General features: G+C 40.5%; 1 protein-coding gene across 1 annotated transcript in view; it reads left to right on the forward strand.

Annotated features, from left to right (window-relative positions):
* Window positions 1-215: 215 nt before the first annotated feature.
* PPP3R1 (protein phosphatase 3 regulatory subunit B, alpha) overlaps window positions 216-16938 on the forward strand; it is a 70972-nt gene continuing 54249 nt past the window's right edge. The window contains exon 1 of the mRNA XM_058683871.1: window positions 216-619. Coding sequence (XP_058539854.1) covers window positions 617-619 — 3 coding nt within the window. The 5' untranslated portion in view covers window positions 216-616. The remainder of the gene's footprint in view (window positions 620-16938) is intronic.

A 16938-nucleotide genomic window follows, 5' to 3' on the forward strand; every position in this document is an offset into this window, starting at 1 on the left:
CGCACGCAAAGAGCGGCGGGCGGAGGGGAGTACGTGGTCGCACGCTCCGCGCTCCCCAACCAGAGCTCGCCAGAGCACCCCGGCGGCCACCGCCGAGCCGGCTCGCGGGTTCCCGGATGTGCGCCGCTCGCGGAAGCCCCGCCCCCGCCGCCGGCTCCGCGCGCGCCCCCGCCCTCCGCCCCGCTGCGCTCCGCTTTCCCCTCCCTCTCCGCCCTCCCCCTTTTTCGTGCCTTGAGGTTGCGGGTCAGCGCGAGCCACTGCAGTGAGTCCGTCACGGCTCCCGCGCGAGTTTAGGTTGCAGCCCTCGAGCCGCCTGGCCCCCCTCTCCCCCTTCTTCCCCTCCTCTCTGCTTCTCTGTCTCTCCCCTTTTTCGCCATCTCTCCTCCCCGCTCTCTCCGTCTCTGAATCTCGACCTTAATTTCTTTTCTTCCCCGCCCGCTCCCGCGTGCCCAGTCACCCGGCCGGCGCGGGCCCCGCGGCGCCGCCTCCCCTCCCCTCGGGCGTCCCGAGGGCCGCAGCCGCCCCAGCCCAGCTGGGCCGCCGCCGCTTCCTGCGGGAGCCCTTCTGAACGCGGACACTCTTCTCCCCCCGCGCCAGCCGCCGACTGCCCAGCAAAATGGTGAGACCTTTGCTTCCCCTATGCACCATCTCTCCTCCGCTCGCCGCTTTCAGGGACGGGGGCGGGGGCGAGCCCCGACGCCCCCGGCCGGCTTCCCCCGGTGGAAAATTCGAGAGACCCAGGCAGGCTGGTGCCGCGGCGGGTCCGAGAGAGCCCTCAGCGGCCCGGGTGCGTTGGCGGCCGGCGGGGGGCGGTGGGCCGGCTGCTTGACAGGGCCACCCCCCAGCCTCTGCGGGGCGCCCCTCCGCCCCTACCCCCCGCGGTCGCCTGGAGTCCGTCCGGGCCTCGACCCCCTCCTCCCGGCCCATGGGCCTCGTCCTGGCCCTTCGTCGCCCCGCGTTACTTCCCTCAGGACCCTCCTCCACGTGGAGACCCCCTTTCACCACCCCCCCCCCCCCCCCCGCTCCCGACTCGCTCCTTCAAGTTCTGGCATATTCCAGAATCCTGGGGAAATAATATGTGGTAAATGGCTTTTTATATAAGACCCACTTTCTCTCCAGAGCTGTTCTTTATCCCACTCCATTTTCAAACAGTGAGCCTTGGCAGGAATCCTGCCACTTCTCCCCTTTTCTGTTAGTATTTTGCTGCTGTTTGCAGCCTTATGGGGCTCCTTTCGCTGCTGCTCTTCCTTTGCACTGGCGAACCGGAAAGGTCCAAGGTGTATATTCATGAAAACGTAGTCCTACTCGGTCTTTGATAAATGGAGATACTTGTTTTTAAAGCTTCCTTACTGTCAAGGGTTTTTCGTTTTCTTTGTTACCGTCGTAAGTCTCTCTCTCTCTTGTGGTGGTTGTTTTTGAATCATGGCGATTTAAATTTGTCTTTCCTTACCCTCACATTAATCCCTAGGTAGAATTCATTGCTGTAGTGTTTCAAACCGACGCTAGGGGTGTGTCTCCCGCCTCTGTCACCGTGGCCAAGAAATCAACGACGCCCTTTTAGCCTGTTACCTTACCGGTTCTCTTGCTCCGGGTAGCCGCTGTAGTTTCCTCTTTGCAATCACGAACTGTATACGTAGTAGTTAAAGTTCGCAGTGCTTTTCCATGTAAGATATTCAAACATGGAATTTGGTGGTTACACTTTTTCTAAAAGTCTTCAAACAGTTGTCAGAAGATTTTTAGACCGATTGTTTGACGTTGGGTAGTTTCTTGTATTGTATTTCACCCCGTATGTAGAAATCAAGTATTTGAAAATAGAGTGGTGGATTAGTGAAGAGAGAAATTCAGTTGATTGCAACTTAAAATCAATTTGGTGTGATTGTGAGGGGACAGAGTGAAACTAGAAAATTCAAGTAAGTCAGCTTTTATTGAAAATACAGGGCAAAAGATTAAGTGCACTTTTCAGTGTACTTAAAATCCAGATTAAGAACAGACTTAAAAAATGATTAGTGATTTTGATATATAGAGGAAAATTTTCCTGTCAACTTGGGAGGCTGCTCAGAGACAACTTTGGCCGTCAAAGTTACAAAACTTAGGTTTTTCCAGACTACTACAGAAAGCAGCTTAGATCAAGGCCCTTCACAGAGCAGTCTTTTTGTTGCCATAGTTTTTTGGAGTTAGGAATTGCACTTTAGTGCTTTAATACCACTTCCTTATACATATATTTTACTTGACGGTCAGGATCTTGAAGATCTTTGGCCATTGCAGTGAATGTTTTTACCTGCATTTCATTGTGAGGAGTAACGATCCAACTTTTTGTTGCTTGTGTATTATATATCAGAATGCGCTGTTTTCCAAGTAGTTTGCTTGCTTGCTTGCTTGTTTTCTGTAGTGTGTCCCCTCAGGAACCTCCTCTCCCCCTTTTTTTGTTCTTAAATTTGCTTTCCTGGTACTCAGTGTTTTCTTATCTTTAAAAATTTTAAGATTTATTTTATGATGTTTTCTTATAGGTGATTATTTCCCTCTTTCTAGTTTCCTCTTTAGTATTTATTTTCTGATTTACTCTTGGTTCTTTTAGTCTGCCATTCTCTCAATTCCATTTCAAGACCTAGTTAATTTGTTGTGACAGAGGCCTCCCAACTTTAGGATTATTTTGGTCTGTTGAATGTAGTAGCACTGGTTTGAAAGTGTCAAGACGATACCTATAGCTGAATTCTGCTATATAGGATATTAATTAGCTCAAATAAATTGGGCTTTGGAGTGATCTGGTTCACTGTTCTAGTTAATGGAGTATAACGTTCTGAAAATTTTCACTCCCTTTGGAAAACTTTATTATAACTCTTACTGAGTATCATGAATCTGTTTACAGTTTTGTCAGTGGGTTTTAATTTAGGAATTAACTTACGAATATCACTGATTAATTCAAGTAAGGGGAAGGTAAAAAGATTGGATTGAACCTATCAACAATCTTTTCTGACAGGTATTTATTTTAGTTGCTACATTAAATATACTTTATTTCTTCTTTGCCTAAGAGTTCAGTCTTTCCCTCCCTTCACCTCTTTTTGAATTTTAAACTGTTGAGCATCCAGGCGGGATGAAGATTTTATATACACAACACACACACACTTGAGTACTGTGCTTCTAGGATTTTTCCCTTACTGGTCAGTTGTCTATGGTAAAATAAATATTTGTTTATAGAAATACATAAATAGATAACTTCACCATTTTTTCTATAGGTGGGCATGTGTATTTAAATAGAGTACTTCAGTGTTAATGGCATGCAGAGGAATGTAAAAAGAATTAAATGATAAAATAGAGTGTTTAGGTCTGTGGGATTGAAAAGTTTTTGGAGGAGTAAATTTTTAAGGGCATTTTTAGAAACTTAGTTAACTTTTCATGTATCAGAAATAGTTTTTCTTACCATGTACTTAGGATAATTTAAAAATAGGATTTTAGGGGCGCCTGGGTGGCGCAGTCGGTTAAGCGTCCGACTTCAGCCAGGTCACGATCTCGCGGTCCGTGAGTTCGAGCCCCGCGTCAGGCTCTGGGCTGATGGCTCGGAGCCTGGAGCCTGTTTCCGATTCTGTGTCTCCCTCTCTCTCTGCCCCTCCCCCGTTCATGCTCTGTCTCTCTCTGTCCCAAAAATAAAAAATAAAAAAACGTTGAAAAAAAAAAAATTTAAAAAAAAAATAGGATTTTATTTTGGATGCATATATGAATATAGTGCATAAGTAATTGGCTTTTCTTTTAAATTTTGTTTCTTGGGAAACCTTAAATCTTGTAAATGACCTTTTTATATCTCTGTGTTTTTTAAAAATGTTAATTTATTTGAGAGAGAGAGAAAGAGCAGGGTAGAGGGGGAGAGAGAGAATCCCAAGCAGGACCACTCTCAGCATGGAGCCCCACTAGGGGCTTGATCTTAACTACCACGAGATCACAATAGTCAGACTCGATTATCAATAGTCAGACGCTCAAACGACTGAGCCACCTAGGTGCCCCTATTGTTGTGTTTTTAAACTTATTAAAATCATCTCTACAATGTATAAATAGAACTTAAAACATTTATTGCTGTCTACGATACCTGCACTTAGAGTTGCACACGACATACTCTAATTGTGACAAAGGCTACTTCAACAGCAAAGCAAGCAACCTGTCTTATGGTCAGCAGAATTAAAACTGACATCAGTCATGAGGAGAAAATTTCTCTGCTCATTATGTTCCACAGTGGATGAGAAAATTGAAAAGGTGCAGATTGCAAGGTAAAGAAGCTAAGGGTCAGTTGGCAAAGCAGTGCGAGGGACAGACAAGTGTGGGAAGGTTGAAGCATCTGTCATAGGTAGTAAGGCAAGCAAAAGTACAAGGCAGTATAAGGAAGTCAGCTTGGGCAAGGAGGATTAAGTGAGTCAGACTGACCATGGGCCCAGAGTCTGGGCAAGCAACAGGATTCATTCATATCACGAACACTTGTAGATTTTGTCTCATGTTCATTGGTTACTGTGCTTGGTTGTTGAGGATGTTAAAATGATTAAGGCAGGTTTCCTACTGTCATTTTCGTCTGTAACAGTAGACAATGCTAGTAGGTGTGAAAAGTTAGCTCTAGTTATATGACTAATACAAAGTCTGATAGAAATTGAGGAAAGAGCAAGATCAGTTTCTTCTGGGATAGGGAAAGTTTTATGAATCAGGTGACAGTTGAGCTGGGATTAAAAAGGTTATTAAGATTGCAGTAGGCAGAGTTGGAGGCATCAAGGAAAAGACTCTTTAAATCCTGGAGAAAGGAAGAGAAAACATATATTTGGAACACTGGTATTCAAAATGTGGTTCTTGGGCCAGTAGCATCATCTGGGAATTTGTCAGGCCCTAGTCTGGAGCAGCTGAATTCAAAACTCTAGGGATGGGGCCAAGCAGTCTAGATTTTATAGCTTTTTAGGTAATTCTGAAATATGCTAACTTTTCAGAGCAACTATTTAGAAAATAGCAAGGAATGTTTTTATTTAAATTTTAGTTGAGTATCTGTTGACATACCTCATACTGGCTGTACAAACATAAGACATAATTGTAATTTCCAAGGAACTTAATCAAGTGGAATAAACAAGACAATTATGCATGGTGACGTGCTATTAACAAACTAAAGTTGGGGGTGCTTAAGAGTACATAGCAGGGTAGGGGTACCCACCTGCGTCAGTCAGTGGAGCATGTGACTCTTGATCTCCAGGTTGTAGTTTGAGCCCCACACTGGGTGTAGAGATTACTTTAAAATCTTTAAGTAAAAATACATGGCAGGGGAGAGGCTTAATCTAAACTGGGATGAGGATGAGGCAATGAGATGAATGTCCCTCAGAGGAAGCTTCCTGGGAGAGATGGTGTCTGAGCAGAGTCAAAGGATGCGTATTTAGCCAGTGGGAGAGGTGGTCTGCTTAGAGTATTATGTTTAAAGCCATAAGATATGCAAGCCTGTTTAGCCTGGTTGGAGGGTAGAGGATTAGGGTGGAAAGGAGAAAGAGGGTGGTCAGGTAGATTGAGGCAAGACCATGGAGGGGCTTGCATATCATATGGAGTTAACATTTTTTTCCCTAAAGCCAGTGGGAAGCTATTATTTTTAAGAATGACATTGTCTCATTTACTTTTTTAGAGAGATTAGTCTGGTAGCCATGTGGATAATAAAGTAGAATAAAAGAATATAGGTACGGGGACCAATTAAGAAATTATTACAGTAATTCATGTGAGAAGTAAGGACTCAAAAAGAATGTAGGAGCAGTGCAAATGGAGAGGAGAGACCAAGTATGAGACATTTTAGGAGCAGAAGATAGGACTTGGTGACTGTTGGATTGTGGGTAAGGAAAGGGATGAACCCTGTGTGGCTTCTGGCTTGGGTGACTGGATAGATGATAGTGGTATCCGTTCAGCAAATATTTATTGAACACCTACTAGGGTAAGATTCAGTTCTTCATATTCTAGGGGTACATGAAAAATGCTGTCCCTGTCCTCAGGAAACTTCCAGTTTGTTGGTATGACTTATTTTATCTCTAGTGTTCTCTCCTCATTTGGTAATCAATGCTTGGAATGCTATGTTGCAAGATTCTAAGTTCGTTAGGATACAGTGCTGTGAAACATTAACACTGTCTGCCACATAGATATCATGGTCTAGGATAGAAGAAGCTTGGTATTCTAAAGGTAGGAAGAGGTAACATATGTTAGAACAGTGATTCTTAGTACGTGGATCTTGAACTAGCTGCATCAACATCATCTGGGATCTTGTTAGAAATGCACATTCTCTGCCTAGGAGGTATAGGAAAAGGAGATATAAGGGAGTGTTAATAAAACTGTTAATAGAGGTCATAATCTCTAAGTAACTTCAGTTAAAATCTGGGGGATGAAAATAAGATTGTAAGGAAATGTAAACTCTAAGAATGCAGAGGCCTTGTCTTTAAGATTACAAATACTTGGTATATACGAAATTTCTGTTTTGGACCTGTTGAATTTAAAGTAGTCCTGGAACATCTAGTTGGAAATGGCCAGCAGGTAATTGGCTCTCTATATCTGGAACTCAGAAGAGAAATCTGGGCTGGGGTTAAAGATTTGAGCATTGTGTATGCATGTGTATTAGGTAGTAAATGAAGCCATGAAACTGGATGAAATTATAGAGAAAATATAAAATGAGAAGAGGGCAAACCCTAAAGCACACTGCATTTAAGAGGAGGTAGATAGAGGATGAGGAATCTGTGAAGGTTATCTGAGAATAAATTGCCAGACAGTTGGAAAATTAGTTAAGAGTGATGTCAGATTTGAAGGAGTCAGCAGTGCCTAGATTTTGCAAATATTGGGAAAGAGAACTTATAAGTGTCTTTTAGAGGCATCAGGATAGTTACGGTGATCCTGGCAATAGTACAAGAAAACAGCATTTTGTCCTGGTAGCAAGAAAAACCAGGATGCAGTGAGGAATAAATAGGTAGCTAGACACTGAGTGTAGATTGTTCCTTGAAGCTTCCAGTAGAAGGAGAGAAGATAAAAGCTGCAAAGTTGAGGTTTGAGAAAGAATTTATTTGGGGGTAAATGGAATAGCCTGGAAAGATGGAGTGTGTTTGAAGATTTAAAGGGAAAAGATGGAATTATTAATAGTTTGAGGTTCCCCAAGAAGATAGGAAATATGGTTCTCTTTAGGCAATAAGAGATTTTTTTTTTAATGTTTATTTTTGAGAGAGAGAGAGCATGAGCTGGGGAGGAGTAGAGAGGGAGGGAGACAGAGAATCGAAACAGGCTCCATGCTCTGCGCTGTCATCAGCACAGAGCCCGATACGTGGCTCGAACATAGGAACCGAACCGTGATAGCATGACCTGAGCCAAATGAGCCAAAGTTTAATGCTTAACCAACTGAGCCAGCCACCCAGGTGTCCCGGCATAAGAGATCTTTTTTTTTCACCTGTTAATACAAGAGAGGAGATAAAATTGAAAACTGTTAATAGAGGTCATAACTCTTAAATAACTTCAGTTAAATTCTAGGTGATGAAAATAAGATTGTAAGGAAATGTAAACTCTAAGAATGCAGAGACCTTGTCTTTAAGATTACAGATACTTGGTATATACCAGATATTAAGTAGTGTTAGAAGGAATATGTAAATGAGTAAGTGGCATAAAGGAGTAAGTGCTGATGAGACCATGGAGGCAATGAGTGTTCCTTTTTTGAGACATTTATGAAAAAAAGGACAAAGAAAAGTTAATTTCAGTGGTTTACAGTTGGGATGTATTCTATTTAGGATAGCAGATGTTGGTATTCGTTAGAATTAGAAGAGAAGCCAGGTGAGGGAGCTCTAAGAAAGGATGATTAATGGAATGAGTCCTAGAAGTGGCAGAAAGAAGAGGGGAGGGATAAAGGGAAAGGAGGGACATCAAAAGAGGGGAAAAAAATCAGAGTGAGTAAAGTAGGCCATGGCAACAGATTTGTTTTAATAATGGAGTTCATGTGGTGTGACCTAAATCATCTCAGTAATTTGAGATAGTTTGAGGCAAGATCATCTGAAGTTGAGATTAAGGCTAGGCAAATGGGGTGAGATTGAGGGTGAGGAGTATGGAAAAGGATTATAATACTTATTTGGGGAGATTTGATATGCAGTTAATAGGGTATTAAGTAAATGTTGTTAAATAGTAAGTGGACCCAGGAGAGAGCACCAGTGAGTCGGTGACGTAGGGAATGGATCTAGGAAATTGGAGTATTAACAAGAAAAGAGGTTAGTACTTTGTCAGTCTTTTTTTTTTTTTTTTTAAGTTTATTTATTTTCGGAGAGAGAGAGAGAGGAGTGTGTCAGTGCACGAGCAGGGGAGGGACAGAGAGAGAGGGAGAGAGAATCCCAAGGAGGCCCCGTCTGCAATGACAGCATGGAGCCTATCATGGGACTCTATCTCACGAACTGTGAGATCATGACCTGAGCCAAAAATCAAGAGTCAGAAGCTCAACCGACTGAGCTACCCGGGCGCACCTGTCAGCCTTTGTTTTAATAACTTCTGATGAAATTACATAGGTCTAAAAGGAACCATTTTTCTGAGTTCAGATTTTATATAAGGGCTATATCTAGTTGTAGATTGATATTCTTATTTTTTTTTTAAAGTTCTAAGGACATTATTAATACATTTGCTTAAAAATTCAAATTAAGGGGCGCCTGGGTGGCTCAGTCGGTTGAGCGTCCGACTTCGGCTCAGGTCACGATCTCGCCGTCTGTGGGTTGGAGCCCCGCGTCAGGCTCTTGGCTGATGGCTCAGAGCCTGGAGCCTGCTTCCGATTCTGTGTCTCCCTCTCTCTCTGCCCCTCCCCCGTTCATGCTCTCTCTCTGTCCCAAAAATAAATAAACGTTAAAAAAAAAATTTTTTTTTAAATAAAAAATAAAAAATAAATTCAAATTATACTGAAAGGTATAAATGGCAAGTGAGCCTTTTCTGGGCACCTCTTTTGCTTGTATTGATCACTGTTAAGTTTCTTGTATACTTTTCCAAAATGGAGCTTTTCGGTATTTTTTTCAACCCACAGCAGTGTATGGATTTATTACTATTTCATAATTAAAGAGGTTTTAACGATACCATGGTCTAGTTACTCCTTACAATGTCATTCCAAGGTTTTTAACTGTATTTCAGTTAAGCACTGATTCAAAAGCAATTCAGGGTAGTTTTTTAATCAGCGATTTTGTAATGATTGAGGTTGAAAGTAATCTCTACACACAGTGTGAATTGAACTCACAACCCTGAGATCAAGAGCATATGTTCTGACTGAGCTAGCCAGGCCCCGTGAGAAGATATTTTACAGAACATTTTTTTGTACTTATTTTTTCTACTTATCTCCTTGTTAAGCATTAACTAAATGGGTAACAATTTCTTTCTTTCTTTTTTTTTTTTTTTCAAGTTTATTTTTGAGAGAGAGTGAGCAGGGGAGGGGCAGAGAGAGCCAGAGCCAGAGAATCCCAGGCAGACTCTATGCCATCAGCACAGAGCCTGACGTGGGGCTTGAACTCACAAACCGTGAGACCATGACCTGAGCTGAAACCAAGAATTGGATGCTTAACCAACTGTGGCACCAAGGTGCCCCAGGATAACATTTTTTTTTTAATTAAAACAAGAAAATGACCTCCAAAATGTAGTCTATAAAGCATGTATTTTATTTCACGCTTGCCAGATTAAAATTACTTCCTCACTTTTATACTTCCAAATAAACCTTCTCTTCAGCAGCCCACATCTACTCTCTTTTCTGAATTTTCTCCTTGAACTCCCATACCCTTTTTGTGATTATGAGTTGACAGTTAATGTGTAGATCTGGCACAGGAGTAAATTTCGAGATGTGATTACTGTATGTTTTTGGGTTTGTCTTTGGTTTTGATAATCCTGTACTATAAAAATGTTTTTAACACTTGAAGATTTCTATAAGAAATCTTTTATTTATTTTTTAAAATTTATTATTTTTTTTAACGTTTATTTATTTTTGAGACAGAGAGAGACAGAGCATGAACGGGGGAGGGTCAGAGAGAGAGAGGGAGACACAGAATCGGAAACAGGCGCCAGGCTCTGAGCGGTCAGCACAGAGCCCGATGCGGGGCTCGAACTCACGGACCACGAGATCATGACCTGAGCCAAAGTCGGACGCTTAACCTACTGGGCCACCCGGGCGCCCCAGAAATCTTTTAAAATTTAGCTTTGAAAACGCAGCGACCTGTAGGTTCTTACAAGTTCCTTCCTCAGAGTTTTGTCAGTTAAAGCCCTTTATTAGGTGTATCATAAGGAGGGCTGTGTTGATAATCTATTGTTATCCCAAAAAACATTTCTGTGAGATGATACTTTGAATTGTTTTTGTAGCATAATTAAATTTATCTGTACTCTAACCAGGTCTCTTTTGTCCTTTGTAAATAATACAGAGTATTTTTGTGTGTGAGAATTAGGTATGCATTTTAAAACCTAGGTACAAGGTAGTGAAGCATAGCAACCTACCATTGGCTTTAATGGAGCTGTCTGTTAGCACTTTTATTTATCCTTAATCTGTCTAGTTTTAGGGCTGATTTTTTTTTGTCCTATCTACCTGAGTCTGATGCCACAACCAATCTCCTATTATAGGTGTGCAGTAAGCCAGCATTCTGGGGTATTATTTACTTGTAAGGCAGTCTTTCATAGAAATTGTTAATGTCAGGAAAGAAAAGTGCGAGTAGGTAGTAAGGGAAATCTGTGATTTTAAATCTATTTGTGTTACAACTGTTTTCCTAACAAATACAATTTTATGAATTATAAACTAACTCATAATCTTTTTCAACTAAATAATGAAATTTATGAACAGATATATTTACGCTCTGCTTTTCTGTTTGGCTGTCACTCTGTCCTCATAGTTCTTGACTATTTGCTCATTTTCTTGTTTTTCAGTACACTACAGTCTAGATCTGTGATGTCCAAATCACTAGCCACATGGGACTATTAAAATTTTAATTAAAATGAATTAAGATAAAATTATAAATTTAGTTCTTTAGTCACAATAGCTACATTAAAAATACTTAGTGGCTACTTGTGGCTAGTGGTTACTACATTTGTGCAGATATAAAATGTTTATGTCATTGCAGAGCAGAAATTTTTATTAGATAGCACTGGTCTAGAATGATTACGTATCTGCATTTCACTGAAAGTTATTATGTTGGCAGTAATCTAATTACCAGCATGAGATTTGGAGTTAGAAAGATTTGAATTTGGATTCTGGTTCTGCCATTCATTAGCTATGTGACCTTGAACAAACACCATAAACTCTCGACCTTATTTAGTAGTGTAAATTGGGAATTAAGAACACCTCAAATTGTGACAATAATGAGTGTCTGGAAATCCAGTTGGTACTCATTAAATGTATTTGGTTCTTCTTTCTTTGTACTTGGCTTCTTTGTAACGTTGGAACTTGTTGGAAACTCTTGGGAGTTCTTTCCTTTTTTGGCTTCCGTGACATGTTCTGCTAGTTGCTGTTCTGCGTCTCTGACCATTTTTAATCTTTGTTGCTAGCTTTTCATCTGGGTTTGGTCCAAGGCCCTCTAAGTATTGATTGTATCACTTTCCCATTTAAAATCCTATATATCATAGGATTAACACAGCCTTAACATAGCTCAGAGACTCGATAGGTTCTACCTATTGCTTACTTTGCTTATTTCACCATGTTCCTGCTTTTGCTCTATGCTCCAACAACTTGGTCTTGTTACGTTTTATTGAGTATTGTATGCTAGGTTTATTCTGCTGTCTGTTTATTACTACTGTCAGAGCTTTTTGCATCGGCTATGTGTGGAATGCCACAAAAGTCCCTCAAGTAAGTGACTGAGCCTCCCACCCCCATGGCAGGTCATACCACGTTCCTATATTATGCCAGCTGCCAGCATAGATTCCTCCATATTATAAGAATTTAATAAATACTTGTTGAACGGGTGAATTGAGTGAATGCATAAATTCTTTGTTTATTTTCAAAGTTTCATCATCTCTTACATACCGATGATTCATATCTTCAGCCGGCGTCATTCTTTTCTGTTCAGTCTGAGGATCTAACTGCTTATAGGATATTCACTCTAAATAAAGGTGTGTGTAAGTCACCTCAACTCATCATAACTAAAACTACATTCATTATTGTCTTCCTATTCATGCTTCCATTATTCCCCAATTTTTCTTATTGGAAACAATTATCAATTCATTCACTCCTGTCCGGAAACCTGGCATACCTTCTTCTCCCCTTTACTACTAAAGTCTTAAGCAGTTCTCAGTTGCAGCCTGTGCTAAGAGTAGTAGAACATAGAAACATGTGGCCTGACCTGTGGGGGTGGGAGGCTGTTACTTACTCAGTTACTTGAGGCATTCCTGTTGAGTTCACATACTATTACGGATAAAGAGGAAAACGTATTTATAATGTTCCCAGCATGTTAATACTTTGTGCCATCAAGCAGTGACAGCTGAATCCAAAACACACTAACAAAGCTAAAAGTAGTGAGCTACCAAAGAATAATGTATACTATCCATACAGCCCACATTCTTCCTCATGACTCAGTTTGGCCATTTATCTACGTTGGAAGAATTTATTGCACAGTTCCTCCAGATGTTTGTGCATTTTTCTTTTGTTTCTATAACTTAGTTTCAGATACCCCTTCGTAACACTTTTTTCTGTTACTTTCATCTGTACCTTTATTTTAAAAAAATTTAATGCTTTTTCCTTTTTTTTGAGAGAGACAGAGCACAAGTGGGGGAGGGGCAGAGAGAGAGGAGACACAGAATCTGAAGCAGGATCCAGACTGTGAACTGTCAGCACAGAGCCCGATGGGGCCTCGAACCCACAAACCGTGAGATCATGACTTGAGCTGAAGTCAGATGTTTAACTGACTGAGCCACCCAGGCTCATCTGTACCTCTTAAAAGTCCCATACTGGGGTGCCTGGGTGGCTCAGTCAGTTAAACGTCCGACTTCGACTCAGGTCATGATCTCATGGTTCGTGTGTTCATGCCCTGCGTCGGGCTCTGTGCTGACAGCTCGGAGCCTGGAGCCTCCTTTGGATTCTGGGTCTCCTCTCTCTGCCCCTACCTTGCTTGTATGCTGTCTCACTCTGTCTCTCAAAAATAAATAAATGTAATTAAAAAAAATTTTTTTAAAGTCCCATACTTATTAGTTAGCACATCTTTATGCTTAATTAGGATTTTTGTTGATTTTGTTGGTACTCTAATTGCATAGGTTTTGAGTGTCTGCTTCCAACTCTGTTTTCCTTAAGCCATTTTGTTTATTTGTTTGTTTATTTTAAGTAAGCTTTTTGCCGAGCATGGGGCTTGAACTCATGACTCTGAGATCGAGTCACATGCTCTAATGACTGAACCAGCCAGGTGCCCCAAGCTATGTTTTTTTGTTTTTGTTTTTGTGTTAATGTTTATTCATTTTTGAGAGAGAGAGAGAGAGAGAGAACATGAGCAGGGGAGGGGCAGAGAGAGAGGGAGACACAGAATCCGAAGCAGGCTCTAGGCTCCAAGCTGTCAGCACAGAGCCTGATGCAGGGCTTGAACCCACAAACCGTGATATCATGACCTGAGCCAAAGGCAGACGCTTAACTGACTGAGTCACCCAGGTGCCCCAAGCCATGTTATTTTTAATCGTAGTTTTAAGAGCATGAAGTTTTTTCAGGAGCATCAGTATCATGTTATAACAAACCTGTCTTTCCATTTAGAATCCCCCAAATGCCTCTTGAATCACCTTCTTTATCCCCATTGCCCCTGGCATTGTTGGAATTTCATTTATAGTTCATGTGGACTATTTCCATAGCCACCATAATGCTTTGATGTTTTTGCCTACAGTTTCTTCCTTCTTCATTCTGTCTTCCAGAGTTGCCACCAGAGTTTTTCTTCTGAAAAGGAAATCCAGTGTCACTGCCTTATTTGAAAGTCAATGCTACCTCTTCTTCTATTAAAATTTTAAATTCCTTTGGATGCCACTCATGTTCTGATCATTGTTTCTAGCCATCTTTATGCTATAACCGAGTCAGATCACTTGATTCTCAAGTGTCTCATCTTTTTTTTTTTTTTTTTTTTTTTTTAACTTATTGGTGCCTTTGTATATATTTTTTTCTTTCATCTGCACTGTGCTTCTCCTTTCTCTGGCAAATATCAAGATCCTGTTCCAATGGCATCGGGTGAAAACTTTACCAACTCCCTCAGGCAATTAGTGGCCATTTGTAAGTCACTTTCATAATAGTATATGCCATATTTCATTGTGTTTAATGCCTCCCCTAAACTGTGGCCTCCTCTAAAGCAGGGGATGCATTTTTATTCATCTTTGTAAAGCCTGTTCCCATTGTAGTATCTCTCATAGGATATAAGTGTAAGTGGTGGATAGGTAAATAGACACTTTGCTTGCTGGCTTGGGAAGCCAGCAGAGGTGCAGCTGTGTTAGTTATATTTATTGTCTAGGTCTGTGGAGGTATTTGAAAGTCCTGTGCTTAAGTGCATTAGCACGGTGGGGAAGCTACTGAAGGATACTACTGATTCTGAAAGTTACAGGACTTCTTTTATGCTTCAAGAGCTTTTTTGTGTATCTGAGTAAATTATCAGTTGGATGTGAGTATGTTATTTTATTTGTTAAATGGTAAGTAGACTTTTCCATAAATAAAGGAGATTCAATTTATAAATAGTGTTTTTGTTTACTTAAGTTGATTTACCATAACATTTTTGTACTAAGTGTATTCTAGAACAGCTGATAAACTGAGACTCCCGTTCTAGATCTTTGATTTCTTAATTTAGCGAACTTCTGTGTTTGCCCACTGCATCTATCAAACATAGCGTTAGGGACAAAAATGAAGGAAAAAATACACAGCTCTAAAGATTCCATAGCATAGATTGAGTCAGGCACGTGGAGGAAAAAATGATAATACAATACAATTGTGTGTGTATGTGTATGTATATGCACACACACACAGGTTTCAGTAGAGCTATTATAAGGTGCTAGATTTCTTCTGGTCACTCTGCTTGTCCAGTTTGAATTTGACATGTAGCAGCTATTTGGACATTTTATTCTGGTCATATTACTCCTAGAATAAAGTTGTATAATGTCAGACAATTAAGTACTGAAAGAAGATTGTCGTCATTTTGTTGTTATGTTGCTTTCAGTGAATTTTATTTGATGTTATGGAACATAATATGGTGTGGTGGAACACTGTTGAGATATAAATTGGAAGATCTCTAATGGAGTATGCTGAATTTACACACACACACACACACACACACACACACACACACACACACTCTATTTGTAAAGTGGCCACCAGACTGACTAAGAGTTCTTGTGGGTACTGAGTAAGATAATTATTAAGGTGCTTGATAAAGTGCAAAATACTGTTTAAAGTTTAAAAAATCAAACTACTAAAGGGTGGCTCAGTTGGTTAAGTGTCTGACTTCCGCTCAGGTCATGATCTTGTGGTTCGTGAGCTTGAGCCCCACAGCTCAGAGCCTGGAGGCTGCTTCAGATTTTGTGTCTCCCTCTCTGCCCCTTCTCCACCTATACTCTGTCTCTTTCTCTCTCTCTCTCTCTCACAAATAAACATCAAAAAAGTGTAAAAGAAAAATCAAACTACTAAAAACTAGTCTGTAGTATTTTTAGCAGATCTGGGTTTCATAATCACTTCATTCTGATTTCTGTGCAGCCTCTGTCCAGTAAGTACCCATTAACAAAGTAGAAAATGTATCAGAGTGTTGGGTATAAGTAACAGAATACCCACCCAACTAAATGTGTCCCAAATAATAAGGAATGTACTAATTCACAAAATGAGAAGCCCAGAATCAGAGTTAACAGAGTGGTTCAGCAGTTCATCCAGTTTCATCAGAGACATAGGTCAAGTTCACATTAAAGGTCCACTTGTCCAAAGAGGACCGCCACAATTTCATATACCAGCATATGCCTGAAGGAAAAAAAAAGCAGGGAGCACTTTCTCAAGTGTCTCTTTTTATTAGGTTCCAAGTCTCATTACAGATTTTTTCTTAAGTTCCATTGTATTTTCCAGGTTTCTTACATACCAAAAAAAGACCTTTGTGCCTTTTGACCACCTTCCTTCAAGGCAGATCTTATAAATTGTCCCTAGTTTACCTTCCATCACTAGGCCTTATGTAATAAAAACAAGCTCAGTATTTTATTTGGTGCTCTGACAGAAGTCACTGATTACTGATGGGATTATAGGCAGTGAAATTATATCTGGTTTCTGATGTTAATACTGTATTTCTTCCCTCACCAATACGTGGCTATAACCCTGTGTTGTCAGCCTCTTCACAAAAATATTTTTTGTACCTAGGTTACCCTAATCAAAATTCTGCTTCCTTACCAAGGATATCACTTGCCTTGTGCAGCAGCCGCCTCAAGTGAAGGAACAAGTTGGAGAACTTTCAGTAAAAGACCAGACAGTAAATATTTTAGGCTTTGTGGGCGCCATACAGTCTTTTGCAACTACTAAACTGCCATTGTAGCTTGAAGCAGCTATAGATAATACACAACAAATGAGCATGGCTGTGTTGGAAAAAAAACCTTAGTATAAAAACACAGGTGGCGAATTCTTTCTAAAAGTGCAAACATCAAAAGAAAAATAAATTGAACATCATAAAAGTTAACTTTTATGCTTCAAAGAACATCAAGGAAATGAAAAGACAACCCACTGAATGGGATAAATTTTTACAATTCATAGACTGATAAGAGACTTCTGTCTAGAATATATAAAGAAGTCTTACAATTCAACAATAAAAAACCCAGCTAAAAAGTGAGCAAAGGATTTGAGCAGACATTTCTCCAGAGAAGATAAACACATGTCCAATAAGCACATGAGAAGATGCTCAATATCACTAGAGAAATGCAAATCAAAACCAAAAAGAGCTACCACTTCATACCCACTAAGCATGGCTATAATCAGAAAGACCAGATAAGTGTTGGTGAGGATATGGAGAA

The sequence above is a fragment of the Neofelis nebulosa genome, chromosome 9 (assembly GCF_028018385.1).
Source record: "Neofelis nebulosa isolate mNeoNeb1 chromosome 9, mNeoNeb1.pri, whole genome shotgun sequence".
Taxonomy (NCBI): Eukaryota; Metazoa; Chordata; class Mammalia; order Carnivora; family Felidae; genus Neofelis; species Neofelis nebulosa.